Source organism: Pelophylax lessonae (assembly GCF_965119305.1).
Source record: "Pelophylax lessonae genome assembly, chromosome: 11".
Taxonomy (NCBI): domain Eukaryota; kingdom Metazoa; phylum Chordata; class Amphibia; order Anura; family Ranidae; genus Pelophylax; species Pelophylax lessonae.
The window spans coordinates 5277858-5297409 of NC_138778.1; the positions used below are offsets into that span (position 1 = coordinate 5277858).

General features: G+C 42.4%; 1 protein-coding gene across 1 annotated transcript in view; it reads left to right on the plus strand.

Moving 5' to 3' along the window:
• Positions 1-2835: 2835 nt before the first annotated feature.
• Positions 2836-19552, plus strand: part of LOC309566752 (heparan sulfate glucosamine 3-O-sulfotransferase 3A1-like) — a 138400-nt gene continuing 121683 nt past the window's right edge. The window contains exon 1 of the mRNA XM_082272034.1: positions 2836-4020. Within this exon, the coding sequence (XP_082128160.1) occupies positions 3518-4020 (503 nt within the window). The 5' untranslated portion in view covers positions 2836-3517. The remainder of the gene's footprint in view (positions 4021-19552) is intronic.

Consider the following 19552-nt stretch of genomic DNA (forward strand, 5'->3'; position numbering starts at 1 on the left):
CTGGTTTATTTCTTGCTTTCTTCCTCTGAAGCCCAGGAATGCTATGTAATCTGGGAGTAAAATAAATATGAAGCAGGTGATTAGAATAGGAAGGATAGCATTGGAATGAGAAATTTGTATTCAAATCCAACCACTGCTTCCTATGCAAACGTAAGTCAAATATGATTTGCATAGACAATGCGATGCCGGCAGCGTTGTCAGAACGCGGATCATTTCTCTGCCACTTTGAATATCTGATAAGTCCTTTACTTCAACACCACGCATTTCTTTGATTTTTTTTAAATGAAGGAATTTTATGGCCATGCAGGAAGGAATTCCACCTCCAACAGGCACTATTAGGTGCCCCCCTGTTACCCCGCCCCCAGTTTCTGGAACCCCCAACAAGACAGATTTAAAGGTTCGCTATAAGGATGAATATAATTCTCACAGATATTCAGTACAGGAATCCAGTGAGCTCCAAACTTTCTGTAGTTTGCTGACAACTCTGCACTAAAGTCCCAAGTGACGTTGTCAGCCCTGGTCAGTTCTCCTCTGCTGGACTACAGAACTTTGCTGAAATATAAAGAACTGGCACAAGCTGAAAATGTGACTATTTCTGTGTTTTCCATCTAAAGCAGTGGTTCTCAACCAGGGTTCCGTGGAACCATAGGGTTCCTCCAGAGGATGCTAGGGGTTCATTGAGCAATGAGCAATTTCATGCTTCTCAGATAAGTTCCCACTGACACCATTGATCGTTTTAGTTATCTGGAAGAAGGTAATTCTTCATATTGTCCACAAGTGTAAGGAGCATTCATCCCACCGACCATCACACTAATGTAACATGAGTTGTAAATATAGTCATTTTTAGCAAGGGGTTCCCTGAGACCTGAAAATTATTTCATGGGTTCCTCTGTGTTGAAAAGGTTGAGAAAGGCTGCTGTAAAGTGAATAATGTTCCCCAAAGTACACAGCATTGAATGACACCACAATTCTTATTTGTCACTAATTTGCAAGGTAAATAATTATCAAAGCTGTGCAATGCTCTAAACACCTAGACATTCCCTAGATTAGATTGTCATTACTTTTCTTTTTTTTTTTTAATAAATAGTCACACTTTGTCTTCTAAGGAGGCGTTCACACCTGTGTTGTCCCCTGCAGTGTAACGCATGTCCTCAGTGTATGTTCCACACATAGAACACTGCAGGGAGGACAGAAGGAAGGACTACAGAGAGGAGACAGCTGAGGACAGAGGAGAGAGAAGATGGAACATAAAGAAGAGAGAGGAAAAAAGCAGAAGAATGGAAGGGAAGAATTAAAGAAACAAAGAGAGGGAAAGAAGGAAGGAAAGGGGAGGGTAAGGAATAGAACAAGGAAAGGGAAGTAAGGGGATAAGAAAGAGAGAACGGGATACAGGAGATAAATAGAAGGAAGGAAGAAAGAAAGGAAGGAAGGGGTAAGGAAGATAAAAAGGAAAGGAACAGAGAAAGGGAGGATGGTGTAAGGAAAGGATAAAGGAAAGGAAGGGATAAAGGGAAGTAGGAGAGGAAGGAAAGAAGGAAGGAAGGAGGGAAGAAAAGAAGGAAGGAAGGAAGGAAGGAAGGAGGGAAGAACAAGAAGGAAGGAAGGAAGGAAGGAAGGAAGGAAGGAAGGAAGGAAGGAAGGAAGGAAGGAAGGAAGGAAGGAAGGAAGGAAGGAAGGAAGGGAAAGGGAAGGGGATAGGAAATCTGGGAAAGGAAGGAAGCAAACTGAGGGAGGGGGTAGAGAAGCAGGAAAGGGACAGGGAAAGAGAGAAGAAAGGGAGGGAGCAGTGAAGTGAGGAAGGAAAGAAGGATGAAAGGAGCAAGGAAAAAAAGAAGGAGGAAGGAAGTGAGGGGAGAAGGAAATGAAGGAGATAGGGAAGGGAAGTCTGAAAAGAAGGGAACAGGGAAAAAGAAGGAAAGGAAGAGAGGGGGAAAGAAAGAAAGAAAGAAAGAAAGAAAGAAAGAAAGAAAGAAAGAAAGAAAGAAAGAAAGAAAGAAAGAAAGAAAGAAAGAAAACAAAGCAAGAAAGAAATAAAGAAAGAAAAGGAAAGAAAGAATACAAGAAAAGAAAGAAAGAAAAGAAAGAAAGAAAGAAAGAAAGAAAGAAAGAAAGAAAGAAAGAAAGAAAGAAAGAAAGAAAGAAAGAAAGAAAGAAAGAAAGAAAAAAGAAAGAACGAAAGAAAAGGAAAGAAAGAATACAAGAAAAGAAAGAAAGAAAATTACGAAAGAAAAGAAAGAAAAAAAGAAAGAAAGAAACAAAGAAAGAAAAAAAGAAAGAACGAAAGAAAAGGAAAGAAAGAATACAAGAAAAGAAAGAAAGAAAATTACGAAAGAAAAGAAAGAAAAAAAGAAAGAAAGAAAGAAAGAAAGAAAGAAAGAAAAAAAGAAAGAACGAAAGAAAAGGAAAGAAAGAATACAAGAAAAGGAAATAAAGAATACAAGAAAAGAAAGAAAGAAAATTAAGAAAGAAAAGAAAGAAAGAAAAGGAAAGAAAGAAAGAATACAAGAAAAGAAAGAAAGAAGGAAAGGAAGAAAGAAAATTAAGAAAGAAAAAAGAAAGAAATACATAATTGGTAAATGTTGGTAAGTTTATGGGGGGGGGGGGGGATGTGTAGTCCTGGGGGGTGTAGGATGGGATACATAGTCCTGGGTCTGGCTCTCTGGAGGAGAGAGTAAGAGAGAGAGAGAGAGAGAGAGAAAGAGAGAGAGAGAGAGAACAAACAGATGAGAGAACATATAAGACAAACAAGTAGACAGGATAAGGATAGAGCAGAGAGAGGGGGAAGAGGTGATGGACAGGTAGCAGAGGACACAGGTGTGACATATAATATCTTCTGCCACCTCTTGGTTGGTAATTTAGCAGAATGAAGCTTTGATAGTGGCTGTGAAGTAAACCCACCTCCTCCCTTCTCCTGATTGGCCCCTTCACATTCCATTGATCTCACTCCTGGCTGCCTATTGGAGGAGCCTCTTCTCTTGGAGTGCTGTGATGTCATTGAGAAGTTTGCTCTGCTGGTCCCCACGTGTGATGAGCATTGACAGAAGCGCTGGCTGAAGAGGAGCTGGCAGGGGGCTGGCAGGGGCTCCGGGGGGGATTTTTGGGACAGCTGCAGCCTTTTCTGTAGCCTCCCCCAGCTTACCATAGCAGTGCCCTGTCCTCAGGATAATACTCTGCACAGGGATCATACCAACAAGGACATGACTGGTAATGACAGCTGAGAGGATACCAGAGACCATTGACTGCCATCTGATTTGCATTGTCATGAATACAGACTTTTTGCATTATGCCAACCCTGATGAATTTGTGCATTTTTTTTTTCCAGCTGGAAACTTTCTGCTGACCCCAAGAACTTACAGTCTTGATGCCACAACATGTGCTATTAGGATGCTGGAGGGGGCACAGTGGGTGTAGGTTCATAGGCAGCTGCCTGTTTTCTCAGTTGATTCCCAGCTGTGATGCCATGGCACCCTGGTCCAGGATCACCTGACATGGCGACCTCAGCCCTCTGTTGGCGACCATGACCTTCCCATCAGTCCTGCCTGAGCCCCTGTCCAGGAGTATCTTCAGGAAGTTTGTGTTGATGCTGTGCTCCCTCATTATGTCCCTCTATGTCTTCTACTGTCTGTCTGATCGCTGCCAGAGCATGCCAGGGCCCATCATAGGGGCCCCAGAGGAGGAGGGGGGCTATGAGGACTCACCGCTGGCACTCTGGCAATCAGTGAAGAGGAAAAAGCTGCTGCAGAAAATCAGGGACCATCAGGGCACCTTCCGGCAGGGGGCGCAGTGGAGCCGCCTGTTCCCCAATATTGGGGTGCCATACCCTGCCCAGGAGGGGGGCAGTAGCCTCACCCCACTGGGGGAAGGGAGCAAGAAGCTGCCCCAGGCCATCATCATAGGGGTGAAGAAAGGGGGGACCCGGGCTTTGCTGGAGTTCCTCAGGGTGCACCCCGACATCAGGGCTGTGGGAGCTGAACCCCACTTCTTCGATCGCAACTACGACAAGGGACTGGACTGGTACAGGTGAGATCCAATTCTAACATTCTGTATGTGCATCAGCTATCATCAGTGTATGAGATGCTGGATCTCTGCTGCCCCCAACTGGCCAACAGCAGGACATAAACACTGTACATTGATACATTGTATTATATTGTATTATACAAATATTGATACATAAATAATCATAACAGTATAACAAGCGTCACAGGGGGGATGATGGGGGTCCATGTGAGGACTATGAGAAGAGCCAGATCTGATTCACAAAGCTAGGATAAGGATCCTTATTTTCAACTGAACCCATAAGGATCTTTATTTTAGCCATGTGGCTTTATTGATCAAATCTACGGCGCGCTTCCCATCTATGCATGTGCGCTTGATGCGTTTTTGAGGCCAGTTTTCTGGAACATTTTGCAATTTTTCATGTGTGTTTTTGATGCATTTTTGGGATGTGTTATTGTTGCTAGGAGGAGGTGCCTGTTGTCAAGCAGGAAAACACACCAAACATGTGTGTACATCAGTTTCTCATGCTTCTTTGATGCAATTCCATTAAAGTGGAGCTCCACCCAAAAGGGAAAGCTCCGCTTGTTTGCCTCCTCCTCCCCCCCCCTCCGTTGCCACATTTAGCACCTTTCGGGGGGGGGGGGGGTAACGGGTACTGGATTTTGACAGGTACCCGCTCCCGCTTCCTGGTGACTTGGCCAAGGCAAGCCACCCGGAAATTCGGCCCCCTCCTTCTTCCCCTGCAGCCGCACCATTCACAAAACACAACGCGTTTCGCACATCCGCAGTAGGGAGCCGGCTGTGGACCCGCAAGGCTTCACTGCAGGTTTCCCTTACAAAAAATGGTGGCAGCAGCATGGAAAAATCGGCTCTTGTGAAGACATCGCAGGATCCCTGGACAGGTAAGGAGCCTGGGGCTCCGCTTTAAAGCCTATGGAGCAAGAAAAAAAAAGGGCCATGCTGCGTTAAAAAAAAAAGTCCCTGCACCTTCCCATAAAAAAAAAAAAAAATGCACCGATGGAAACTGTATGGATGTGAATGGGACCCATAGGGAACAAATGTTAAACTGACTGTAGTGTGTTTCTGCAAATCTGCAAACGCAAATCTGCGAACGCACTTTAAACCGCATACCTAGGTTGACATTAATGCGTTTTTTTTGGTGTGTTTGCAGATCTGCAGCAGTGCACTGCAATCCATTTAACAGTATTTCCTAGGGGTCCCATTCACATCCGTGCACGCTCCTGCCATGCGTTTCTCGTAAAGCTGCAGGGACTTTTTTTGTCATACAGAACAGTGTGTTTTTGGCTCCATAGACTTCATGTCAAAAAAGCAAAAAAATAAAAAATAAAATGCATATGCATGCGTTTTTAAAGCATTATTTGTAGGGTTTTGTGTTTAACAATCAGTCTCCTCCTCCTATCGAAAAAATGCAGGAAGCATCAAAAACACGCTGGAACACCAAAAACTGCATCAACAGCACACGCATGGATGTGAAGCTAGCCTTACGTTGGGATCGCACTAGTACAGCTGCAGCACAATGCGATGTTCAGTGCATGTACTGCGACATCCTGTGTTTTTGATGCATTTTTTTTATAACTATACATGTGTTTTTCCAGACACAAAAAGACAAAAATGCACTAAAAGGTGCATTATACGTGCATTTTACACACATTTTTGGTGTTTCCATTTGAGTTGGTGAGGCCAAAATCACTCTGTAACTGCCCCAAAGAAGTTCTTGTAACATTTCAAAAACTGCTCTGCAGCTGCCCTAAAAATAATTTCTTTATAAATTTAGGACAATATATATTCTGCTACCTGTTTTTGGTAAAAAATAAAAAATCCCAATAAGCGTATATTGATTGGTTTATGCAAACGTTATAGATTCTACAAACTATGGGATTTATTTATGGCATTTTTATTTTGTAGATTTTTTTATTATTAATACTAATAATGGTGTTGACCAGCGTCTTATAGTGGGACTGCGATATTGCAAGGGATAATTGGACACTAACTGACACTTTTGTCACTTTTTGGGAACCAGTGACAGTAATACAGTGATCAGTGCTAAGAGCAAGCGCCATAGAGAATAATGTGATTTACATTGCAGTGCAGTGCAGCCCAACAGCAACCTGTGAATGAAGCCTCATTCTATTGGGACACTTTGGTTTGAGTTAGGTTGTTGGGGTTCACATTCACCCCAAACAGAATAATATAATAAAGATTGTTTACAGTGCCAGTCCAATTGGGAAAAATCAGAGCACAGTTTTGCATTTACCTAACCCCCCCCCCCCCAAAAAAAAAAACTTTAGGCTTCTATTTTCCAGTCCTTTATTTTAGTAGGACATGTCTTGTTTGCCTTGAAAAAGGCTGGAGGAGGGTTCTCTTGATAGGCGCCTCTCCCAATATAACATTCAATTTTAGAGGGGGGTACTTTGCCCCAATTATCCTCAGACCCCCAAAGATATCTAGAATACATATTAACCCCCCCCCCCCCCCCGAAGGATCGCTCATCACTTTTTGGGCAACTGGGGTTACATGCCATACAATTCTGCGATCGTTTACTGCACTCTCCTCTGTGCTTTCCCTTCATTGCATACATCAGGATGTATACTCTTCTACCACTGAAGTTACTATATATTTTTGTATCTGGATTTTATCATATCTGTTCAATAAAAATGTAAGCTTAATGGTCAAATAAAAAAAAAAAGAAAAGAAGCGTACTTCAGAATAACAATTTTTTCCCCAAAACTGCAGTAAAGAAATTCATTCCCAAAATATTTGCAGAAAAACAGAGGTGTATTACCTCTCTGCAAATATTTTGAGACATTTTAGGAAATAACTAACTTTTCTTTATTTTTTTTATTTTTTTTATTTATTTATTTATTTATTAGGAGGCCACATAAAACAAATTTACAAGTTAGTTTATTTAACCACTTGACCTCCGGAAGATTTGCCCCCTTCGTGACCAGGCCATTTTTTGCAATACGGCACTGCATTACTTTAACTGAAAAATGCACGGTTGTGTACCCTAATGAAATAATGTTTTTTTTTCCCCCACAAATAGAGCTTCCTTTTGGCGGTATTTGATCACCTGTGTGTTTTTTTATTTTTTGCGCTATAAACAAAAAAAAGACCGACAATAAAAAAAAACAATGTTTTTTACTTTTTGCTATAAAACATATCCAATATAAAATGTAAAAAATCGAATTTCTTTAAAAATTTAGGACAATATGTATTCTGCTACCTGATTTTGGTAAAAAAAAAAAATTCCCAATAAGCGTATATTGATTGGTTTATGCAAACGTTATAGCGTCTACAAACTATGGGATATATTTATGGCATTTTTATTTTGTATATTTTTTTATTATTAATACTAATAATGGCAGCGACCAGCGTCTTATAGTGGGACTGTGATATTGCAACGGATAATCATACACTAACTGACACTTTTGACACTTTTTGGGGACCAGTGACCCTAATACAGTAATCAGTGCTAAAAATATGCACTGTCACTGTACTAATGACACTGGCAGGGAAGGAGTTAATGTGTACCTAGCCAGTGTTTTTGTGTAAACAGTGTGCTGCTTTTACTAGGGGAAGAGATCGATCCTAGTCCCTGCTTTGCAGAGACACAGAATACATCCCTTCCCCTCTGTCAGAACTCAGACATGCCTTGTTTATATAGGCACATCTCAGTTTGCTGTGTATTGCCGACAATCGGTGGGTGCCGGAGGACATAAAGTACCCGGCATCCGCAGATCAACATTTGCTGTGAATTATCACAGCAGAAGCGGTGGCACACTTGCGCCCGCTGGGGGTGGAAGTCCGGAATTACGTATATATACATGATGCGGCATACAGGAAGTGGGTAAACAAGTTCAGCTTTTATGGAACGTTTTACAGGTGAATTTTTATTTAACCACTTCTGGCCTGGAAGGTTTTCCCCCTTAATGACCAGACCATTTTTTGCGATTTGGCACTGCGTTACTTTAACTGACAATTGCTCGGACGTGCGATGCTGTTCCCAAATAAAAATTGATGTCCTTTTTTCCCACAAACAACAGAGCTTTCTTTTGGTGGTATTTGATCACCTGTGCGATTTTTATTTTTTACGCGACAATTCTGAAAAAAAAAACAATATTTTTTACTTTCTGCTATATAACATTACCAATAACAAAAAAAAATAAAAAAATAAAATGTTTTCATCATTTTAGGCCAATTTGTATTTTGCTACATATTTTTGGTAAACCAAATCCCAATAAGTGTACATTGATTGGTTTGCACAAAAGTTATCGTGTCTACAAACTGGGGGAAAGTGAAGCTTTCCCTCATTTACTAAGCTCTGGAGCAAATGCCCTTGAAAAAAGCACAGTCTATTTGCCTTTAGTAAATCAACCCTATAGGCTTTTATGGAGTTGAGTTTAGGAGCTCCTAGTGTACCTGAAGCCTTAGAGACAAAAAGAAGCTCACTGGGGTCCCAAGCCTTCACCTCTCTATCCAGAAAAAAATATATATACAGTAGCTCCCAAAAAAGACTACAGTAAACCCCCCTCCATTGCGGGGGTTACGTTCCGGACCCAGCTGCGAAAAGTGAAATTCCGCGAAATAGAAAAACCCTATTAAAATGCATTGTAGGCATGATTTTTTTTACTGTCACTGTACGTGTAGAAGCATTTTAAGGTCTTTAAACACACTTTTAAAACAATAGAAACTCATTTAAACACATAAAAGATACTTAGAGACAGAGCAAGAGCTATGAAAAACACAAAAATCTTTCATTTTTAATGATTTATATAGTAAAATAACATTACAAAAAAAAACGTGAATTACCGGGACCGCAAAAACTGAACCGCGATGTAGCGGGGGATTACTGTACACATTTTTGTAAATATTTTATTCTATCTTTTCCTGTGACAACACTGAAGAAATGAGACTTTGCTACAATGTAAAGTAGTGAGTGTACAGCTTGTATAACAGTGTAAATTTACTGTCCCCTCAAAATAACTCAACACACAGCCATTAATGTCTAAACCGCTGGCAACAAAAGTGAGTACACCCCTAAGTGACAATGTCCAAATTGGGCCCAATTAGCCATTTTCCCTCCCCGGTGTCATGTGACTCGTTAGAGTTATAAGGTCTCAGGTGTGAATGGGAAGCAGGTGTGTTAAATTTGGGGTTATCGCTCTCACTCTCTCATACTGGTCACTGGAAGTTCAACATGGCACCTCATGGCCAAGACCATACAGCAGTTTACCAGGACAGGTTCCACTCAGAACAGGCCTCGCTATGGTCGACCAAAGGAGCACGTGCTCAGCGTCAAATCCAGAGGTTGTCTTTTGGGAAATAGATATATGAGTGCTGCCAGCATTGCTGCAGAGGTGAAAGGGGTGGGGGTCAGCCTGTCAGTGCTCAGACCATACGCCGCACACTGCATCAAATTGGTCTGCATGGCTGTCATCCCAGAAGGAAGCCTCTTCTAAAGATGATGGACAAGAAAGCCTGCAAACAGTTTGCTGAAGACAAGCAGACTAAGGACATGGATTACTGGAACCATCTCCTGTGGTCTGATGAGACCAAGATAAACTTATTTGGTTCAGATGGTGTCAAGCGTGTGTGGCGGCAACCAGGTGAGGAGTACAAAGACAAGTGTATCTTGCCTACAGTCAAGCATGGTGGTGGGAGTGTCATGGTCTGGGGCTGCATGAGTGCTGCCAGTACTGTGGAGCTACAGTTCATTGAGGGAACCATGAATGCCAACATGTACTGTGACATACTGAAGTAGAGCATGGTCCCCTCCCTTCGGAGATTGGGCCACAGGGCAGTATTCCAACATAACGACCCCAAACACCTCCAAGTCGACCACTGCCTTGGTAAAGAAGCTGAGGGTAAAGGTGATGGTCTGGCCAAGCATGTCTCCAGACCTAAACCCTATTGAGCATCTGTGGGGCATCCTCAAATGGAAGGCGGAGGAGCGCAAGGTCTCTAATATCCACCAGCTCTGTGATGTCATCATGGAGGAGTGGAAGAGGACTCCAGTGGCAACCTGTGAAGCTCTGGTGATCTCCATGCCCAAGAGGGTTAAGGCAGTGCTGGAAAATAATGGTGGCCACACAAAATATTAACACTTTGGGTCCAATTTGGACATTGTCACTTAGGGATGTACTGACTTTTGTTGCCAGTGGTTTAGACATTAATGGCTGTGTGTTGAGTTATTTTGAGGGGACAGCAAATTTACACTGTTATACAAGCTGTACACTCACTACTTTACATTGTAGCAAAGTGTCATTTCTTCAGTGTTGTCACCTGAAAAGATAGAATAAAATATTTACGAAAACTTGAGGGGTGTACTCACTTTTGTGAGATACTGTATATGTTTTGGCATTAGATATACTTTAATTTAAAGGTGATATTGTGGTGGTATTATCGAATACTCAGCTGACCTCTGGCCCATTACCCCATATCAGAATTCTGGAACCTTCACTTGAAGGGTAACTTATTACAAAAAAAAATAGCAAATAAAAGAAAAATATATATACAGTGTTTTTGATTGCTACACAAGTAATATTGTAATTTAATGTTATTAAAAACTATCTTTCCTTTTCAATCTGCAGCTGCTGTAATTTTCTGTAAAATGTAATATGGCCACCAGGAGGCGCTCTGTACACAGATGGTATGCAAACCAACCCCCAGAAATGTAATATTTCTGCTTGTGTGATTGGCTTTGTGATTTTCCTAGAAGTCTGCACTAAGATACAAGTCAGATTTTGGGCATCCCCTGCAACAAAAATGTCATTTTTGGTGAGATACTCCCATAGGAAAAATTCCTGTCAGCGGAGCGATCCTCCATAAAGCATATAACACATGATCACTCTTACATCTTACAGTGTTTGCTTCATTCCCTGCTGCCGAGAGATGGGAGGTCATAGGAGGAGATAGGGGTGGGGTAATCAAACCGTTTACAGCCCGATCCTGTGTCATCTGTTGTATGGAAGAGCTCTCCACTGACAGCAGTGAGAGAACACAGCACAACCCGCCTCTCTACCTGCATTTCTACCTGTATGTTGGGGGTGGGGGGAGCTCACAGGCCAGGGGAACATCACACAATGAAAGGAGGGGGGGGGGTAACAATCATTGGTCCTGAGATGAGAAGTTTGTATAGGAAGGGGATTTGTGCTATAAGAGGGGATTGGGGGGATTTGTGCTGGGAGGGGGGGTTTATACTAGGAGGAGGGGATTGTGCCAGGAGGGGGGGGGGGATATTTGTGCCAGGAGAGGGGATTGGAGGTATTTGTGCGAGGAGGGGGGATTTGTGCTAGGAGAGGGGGTTGGAGGGATTTGTGCTAGGAGGGGGGGGTTGTGCTAACAGAGGGAATTGGGGGGATTTGTGCTAGGAGAGGGTATTGGGGGATTTGTGCTACTAGGGGGGGTGGGGGAAATTTGTGCGAGGAGGGAGGATTTGTGCTAGGAGATGGGATTGGAGGGATTTGTGCTAGGAGGGGGGGGGGGGTTGTGCTAAAAGAGGGGATTGGGGGGATTTGTGCTAGGACAGGTTATTGAGGGATTTGTGCTAGGAGGGGGGATTTTGGGGGGATTTGTGTTAAGAGTAGCAGCAGGACAACATGGTGTCACCTCACCCCCCCCCCCTCAAGGGGGGAGGGGTGACACCATGTTTTACCGCACCAGGTGACACCAACCCTAGTGACGCTACTGCATGTACAGCCACCAATACAAGTAAATGGCTACATGTGGCCATACTCCTGTGAACGCTGATGGCCTCTGGATTGGCACGTATGTCGTATTTCCCGAAACGCGAAGGTGATGTATTTCAGCTATTACACTTGAATTGGGGGCTGTTTGGGGCACCTGCGGCTCTGGGTATGGTAAAGTGATGGGATTCCCCCCCCTCCAGACATCCATGTGTATGAGGCCTCACACGTATCTGTGAACGTTGTTAGAAGTTCTAAAACAAAGAGTTGTTTTTAGTTCAGTTTACTGTTTTTTTCAGGACAAAACTGTTGTCGGCAGGATTTTGAAAATAATAGTGAAATTGCGCAGTGATTTTATCGCCTCGGCGCCCAGTGAGACTTAAATAAAATATCAAGCTCATATTTGCAGCTATAAATGCGTTCTTTTTCTATCGCAGCCATAAAGTGTGAGATCGGAACACTGAACTGTCCTTGTAAGCAGATCTGTTTAATACGGTCTTCATAATGTCAGTGGTGCTTTGTATCAGCAGTAAAATGACGAAGACGTGTATTGTTCACAGAAATTCCTCTTCTGGATGTTTAACAGTCTTTTTTTAGTGCAGCTCTTGAAAGCTTTTGCTGAAAGAATCAATCAGGCTGGCGATTTAATGAGTATAAAGCCTTTTCTGAGAGGCTGGAATTGCTGCAAGTGTTCAGGGCTGGATGGGCCCTCCTCTACATTGATAAGAGTTGTAGTATCTTGCTGGTAGCGGTAGTACTAAAGCAATGTGCCACATCAGTCATGAAAGGCTCTGATCCTTCAAAAGGTTTAGGATTTCTCTAATGATCATACAGTCATAGGAAACATGTGCATTGCAGTTGGGAAGAAAAGTTATTTTATTGCCAGTTGCAAAAAATCTGATCTTTACTAAAAGACTTCCAGAGAACATACAAGAGTTAGATCAGACGTTCTCAAGATTTTTTTTTAAATGGGGGAATCTTTGAAAGAACTTTTAGGTCCCAGGAAACTAGGGGTTGACCGATTATCGGCAAAGGCGATATGTCGAGGGCCGATATGCACTTTGCCCGATATATCAGAATCTGCCTTTTGATTTACCGATACTGCCGATATTTCGAGAAAGTGCATGTACCGGGGTGATGCCTGCAGCTAGAGGCATCACCCCGGTACAGGTGTCCATAGCCGACGGTCAGCTGTCTTTCCAAGGAGCGGGAGGGGACGTCCCCCCCTCCTGCCGCCTTCCGCGGCTCGTCCGGGTCTCCTGTCCCACCGGGAGACCCAGGCATTCTACCTTCACCGCCGCACCGCCGCTGTATGACCGGGTCTCCATTTCTTTGAATTCTGCGCCGCCAAGTACCCGGATGCTGACAGTCCTCAATCCAGAAATGCTCAGAGTACCTCCTGGGTTCATATACCACAGAGCTGTCACTCATTATCCGGACATCATTTACCATGGTCCTGGGCTCCCTGGATTAGTGAGAAAGCCCCAAAAACCTCGGAGAGGGGGAACTGAGCAACTCATTCTGGGTACCCTACAAGTGATCGGGTGGCTCTAAAGCTCCCTGGATCACTTTTACTTTATAGCTGAGAGTTGGCTGAAAAAAACCATACCAAGCTCACGGCTGTTACTAAAGTCATGAGCTTTTTTAACCACTTGAGTTCCATGCTGTTTATAAACAACCATTGGGCAGAAAGTGGTTAAAAATTTGGTATAACGGCCAATTATCACCAAGCTTGAAATTAAGAGCTTTCTGATATGGGGCCTGTTTAAAGCCAGCCTTATGGTGATCACACATGTCTTAATATGATCATTCAGTTGATCATTCAATCTGACTACAATGATCGAATATAAATCACAATTTTGGAGAGCTCTTGATCGATATTGACTCTCCCATGGCGATCAGTCACGGTGGAATTTTGCTTCTGATCTCTAGAACAAATATTTAGTGTGTGAATCTAAAGCAGTGTTTCTCAAACTTTTTTCATTTAAGACACCCCTTAAAATGATGGACAATCTCGAGGAATCCTGCAAAATTATAGATAGTCTTGAGGTGCCCCATTCTAAAATGTAAAAACTATTCTGAAAATTTTTCATAATGCAGCAACATCAATACATGTAGGACACCCGATGTTAAAGGTGTTTTTGTCTTCCAAAGCAAATACACTTTTGCAAACTTCTACTGACTAGTATTTCAATGTTTCTCTTCCTAATGAGACCCCAGAGCTGATGGAGAGAGGCAAGGGAGGGTCAAACAAAGATGATATGCACCGACACATCCAGTCCAGTTCTGGGCACCGGTCCTCAGGAAGGATGTGCTGGAACTGGAGAGAGTCCAGAGAAGGGCAACAAAAATAATTAGGGGAATGGAGGACATCAGCTATGAGGAAAGACTACAAGCACTGAACCTATTCTCTCTGGAGAAGAGACGATTGAGGGGGGATATGATATCAATGTACAAATATTGTACTGGCGACCCTAGCATAAGGAACAAACTATTCAGAGAAAGGGAATACAATAAGACACGTGCCCACTCAGTAAAACTAGAGGAAAGGCGGTTTAACCTTAAAATACGTAAGGGGTTCTTCACTGTCAGAGCAGTAAGGATGTGCAATTCTCTTCCACAAGCAGTCGTATCAGCAGGGAGCATCGATAGTTTCAAAAAACTATTAGATGGACACCTTAAAGACCACAACATACAGGGGTATACAATGTACAACATACAGGGGTATACAATGTACAACATACAGGGGTACACAATGTACAACATACAGGGGTATACAATGTACAACATACAGGGGGTATACAATGTACAACATACAGGGATATACAATGTACAACATACAGGGGTATACAATGTACAACATACAGGGGTATACAATGTACAACATACAGGGGTATACAATGTACAACATACAGGGGTATACAATCTACGGTTAACAACAAACACACGCACACATCATAGGTTGAACTGGATGGACTGATGTCTTTTTTAAACCTCACAAACTATGTAACTATGTAACATCCTCCTTATCAACTGATGATGTCATTTGTGGTTAGGGGGTTGGCAGCTAGAAGGTTGTAATGGTGCACAATGAAAACTTGTGGCTTTATGCAACTAAAAGGCAGATTTCATCCACCCACCGGCTTGTATACAATTTTGGAGCATTATTTAGGCATTTTGCCAAGGCACCCCTGAAAAAACCTCAAGGCACTCCAAGTTGCCTGGACACCCTGGTTGAAAAAGGCAGATCTAAAGAACCAATCATAATGCAGATCAATTAAATGATGAGTTTGAATTATTCATTTACATTGATGACCGATCAGAATTTCAAATGACAGTCGTTTGCAAACTACAGTACAAAAAAAGTGTGTGTTGTGCATCTTGATCCATGATGAATCGCTTGTTTGAGATAATTTGTACCGGCTCGATCAGATCAAGTGCCACATGTATGGCCATCCTAGGTCTAAAGATCTGCAAAAAAGTTGAAGGATTTGGGGAACAAGGAACAGTTGCCAGGTTTGTCTGTGTTTAAATTCCTCTCTGTCGGGACTCTGTATTTTTATCTGTCGATGTCTTTACTTTGTAAATAAGATTGTTTGAAACCAACGTGAATACCAAGCTTTTCCCTGAGCAGCCATTCTGGAGCTGTCAATACAACCGTAGTGTAATGGAAAGTCAATTTTTACTGTTACCCAGAACATTGCTAATGTACCACTTCCACTATGCTGCACGGGTGAAGGCTGATGATATGGGTGTTTAATAAGATTTAAATATAACATTATTAAAGGCCCATTCACACCGCATGCTCAATGCTATAACAAGCCGGAATCCATTGTTTCCAGTAGGCTCAGGCAGATCCGCTAATAAGGCAGTACAGCCAGCCCTTCCTGTACTGGGCCCAGACCCCATCAGTTCAAAATGGGGGCCTGGGGACCTGCTGAGTTCTGTCTTATTGCAGACACCGATCCTTTTCTGCCTCAATGGTATAAAGTTATGGTAAAGAAATATGAGTCAAACAATTTGGGAGAAACCAGCCCTGTATGTATGTATCAAAAAAGGAGAGGAGGGGAAGAGGGAATCGTCTTATACCACCGAAAAAATGGGCCTTTAAATGGTAATTCCCAAATGGTATATAAAAGCAATACATATATTTAGATTAAAAAGTACAAAAATATATTTATTGATCATATAAAGACATATACATGGTTAGAAACAAGGTCCCAAAAGCATAGTTGCCAATATTTGAAAAAAATTTCCAGGGATATTTTGCAGCACAGCTATCAATTACTTACCACACCCACTTCCCTGAAGCTCCGCCCACTCAGCATAATTAATCTCAGCCTATTTATCTTCAGATTATAGAGTCTACTCAATATAGAGAGAATTACAGGAATTTAAAAAAGGGAATTTCAAACTTAAGGCCAAAGTAGCAGAGTTGGAATAATTCTCCCATTCAGCTGCGCTACTTCTGCGTAACATTTACGGGCAGCCCGGTTAAAGGGCGCTTCCAGGGACAATATAAATTACCTGGGACAGGCTCCTATTTGCCGGGACTGTCCCGGCAAAAACGGGACAGTTGGCAAGTATGCAAAAGTAGGAGGACCTATGTAGTATACAATGACACAATACACTACAATGACATAAAAAAAACTGCAGCTATAGAGTATCCCAACATGTTTCGTGGTGTGGGAAATCCGCTTCTTCAGGGCTTATTTTCTGCATATGTTTCACAGATGTCCAAAAAACGAGGGGGGGGGGGGGGAATCACAGGAATAAACATTGTCGGATGTGTCCCAATTAAGGGAAGATCATAAACTGTATGCATCAGGTGCCTCAGGCTCCCAGAGGATGCTGCCTATAACCGGGAGAGTGTGATGGACTCCCAGCTATAAGGCAGAAGATCTGTTACCTCACCCAACACCAGAAATAAGAGATCCTATTCTCCTTCACACACGTGAATGGGCAACCAGGTCCAAAGATAAGGGAACCAGTCAGCATGATGCCTGGGTCTCCCGAGACCCCACGGAAAATTTACAGGCCTCTTCTGCCTCCTCCTGCAGCACATCCAGCTTCTCTTTCTCCCTCTGGCTGCAGTGCAGGGAGAGTGGTTGTAGCACATCGGCCCCTTCCATCAGCTGTGTGCCATTTTCCCCTGCAGCTCTTCCGGCTTCCCTCCTTTCCTCTTCCGCCGGCAGCTGCTGCACACAGGGGGATGTTTCAGGATGGAGAGTGGGGAAAGTAGCCGGTATATATGTAATTTGCTGGCCCCTTCCTTTCCTGAATGAACACAGTGAGCAATCGGTACCTATTATTTCTGTGTCCATTCATCACTGAAGCATAGTATTTCTATGCTTCAGTTTGTGAATGAGCAGAGCGCTTTCTATTCATTCATCTGAGCAGCTGAGGCTACAGAGAAAAGGGCTGATAAATCGATGTCCTCAGTCACTTTCAGCCGGGAGGGAGGGGTTTTCTCAACAAAAGTGGATTTACTCTTCAAGTAGTGAGTTAAAGCGGTAGTATCCCGCTTTTTGACACTTTTACCTACAGGTAAGCCTATAATAAGGCTTACCTGTAGGTACAAATAATATCTCCTAAACCGGCATGGTTTAGGAGATATTTACAGTGCATGCAGCCGCTCTTGCGAGCGGCGCATGCGCTCTGAAGGTCCGGGGGACCTTCAATTAATTTGCCGGAAAATCACTCCCACGCGCATGCGCGGGAGTGACGTCATCGCGGCTCCGGCCAATCATCGCGCCGGAGCCGTCTCTTCCGGCCAATCACCACGCCGGAGCTGCCAAACTCGGAAGAGATGGCGAGGGATCATGGCAGCGCCCGCAGCGATGTCTGGGGGTCCGTGTCGGGGCTTCGTTCTAAGGTAAGTTACACATAATGGGCTAGTATGCGATGCATACTAGCCCATTATGCCTTTGTCTTGCAGGTTTTTTTTTTTTTGTTTCTAGGGTTTACAACCGCTTTAACCACTTGACCTCCGCCATTTTTTGCGATACAGCACTGTAACTGACAGTTGTCTTGCAATGCTGTGTTCAAATAAAATTTATATAATTTTCCCCACAAATAGAACTTTCTTTTGGTGGTATTTGATCGATTCAGCTTTTTTTTATTTTTTGTGCTATAAACAAAAAACACTGACAATTTTGAAAACAAAAAACTATTTTTTTTACTTTCCGCTATAAAACATAAAAAAAAAAAGGTAAAAAATCAAATTTCTTCATCAATTTAGGCCAATTTGTGTTCTGCTACATATTTTTGGTAAACAAAAATCCCAATAAGCGTATATTGATTGGTTTGCGCAAAACTTATCGCGTCTATATTCTATGATCAAAATCTAGAATTCTTCTTTAAATAAACATGGTAATATACAAAAAAAAAATGATTATATTTTTTCCATCCCTCTACAAAGAGCTCAGGTAAGTTTCCGTGGCCTCAAGTGAGACCTTTCCACAGTATATTGTATAAAAAATTCACATATACCACCTAAGGCCATAGAATGACTGCCTCCCTATGCATATGAAGATTTTCATGAACCACTTCAGCCCCGGAAAGGTTTTCCCCTCTTTATGACCAGGCCATTTTTTGCGATATGGCACTGCGTTATTTTAACTGACAATTGGGCGGTCGTGCAACACTGCACTCAAAAAAAAAAATTTTTTTTCTATTATAAGATTGACGTCTAGTGACGATGGGATGAAAATAATGGGCCTAGAGTGGCCTATGGGTATATACATATAGAAACCCTCTTGGTTGGTGATTAAACTGAATTGGAAGGAAGGTTCCCCCCCCTTTCTTATTCCTTCCCCCCCCCCCTTTTTTTTCTCTCTCCAAGGTATAATGCTATGATCGATAATATTATTGCAACATTTTTGATGATATTTTTTGTTTTTCTTTTTGTATATGTTATTATTGTTTTGTGGAAAATTATAATAAAAGAGATATTGAAAGTAAAAAAAAAAAATTGATGTCCTTTTTTCCCCACAAATTGAGCTTTCTTTTAGTGGTATTTGATTACCTCTGCAGTTTTTTTTTTTTTTTTTTTGCGCTCTAAACAAAAAAAGAGCGACAATTTTGAAAAAATTTTTTTTTTTTTACTTTCTGCTATAAAACATATACATTAAAGAAATCACATTTCTTCATCAATGTAGGCCAATATGTATTCTATTACATATTTTTTGTAAAAAAAAAATCCCAATTAGTGCATACTGATTTGCGCAAAAGTTATCACGTCTACAAACTATGGGATAGATTTATGGAATTTTTATTTATTAAATATTTTTTTTTTTTACTAGTAATGGTGGCGATCAGCGATTTATAGCTGGACTGCGACATTGTGGTGGACAAATCGGACACTTTTTGTGGACCAGTGACACTAATACAGTGCTAAAAAAAAAAACAAAAAAAAAAAAAAAAGCAATGTCACTGTACTAATGACACTTGCAGGGAAGGGAGTTAACATCAGGGGAGATCAAAGGGTTAAATGTGCTCATAGGGAGTGCTTTCTAACTGTGTTGGGGAGGTGCTTTGACTGGGGGAAGACAGAGATCCATGTCCCTGCTTAGAGGAGACACAAGATCTCCATCTTCTCCTCTCACAGATCACTGTTCTGTCCCTCTCGTGGATGATTGCGGGGTGCCGGTGAACATTGGGTCCGCCAGACAGACCCACTGATTGGCTCCTGCTGTGTTCAATCACAGCGGAAGCGGGTCTGCCAGCGGTGTGCATGCACCCCCCAGACCCAGTGCACGAAATGATGTACAGGTATGTCATTTCACGCAGGGAGGGCCGCTCTGCCACAGTATATCTGCGCAGGGCGGTCCAGAACTGGTTAAAAACAA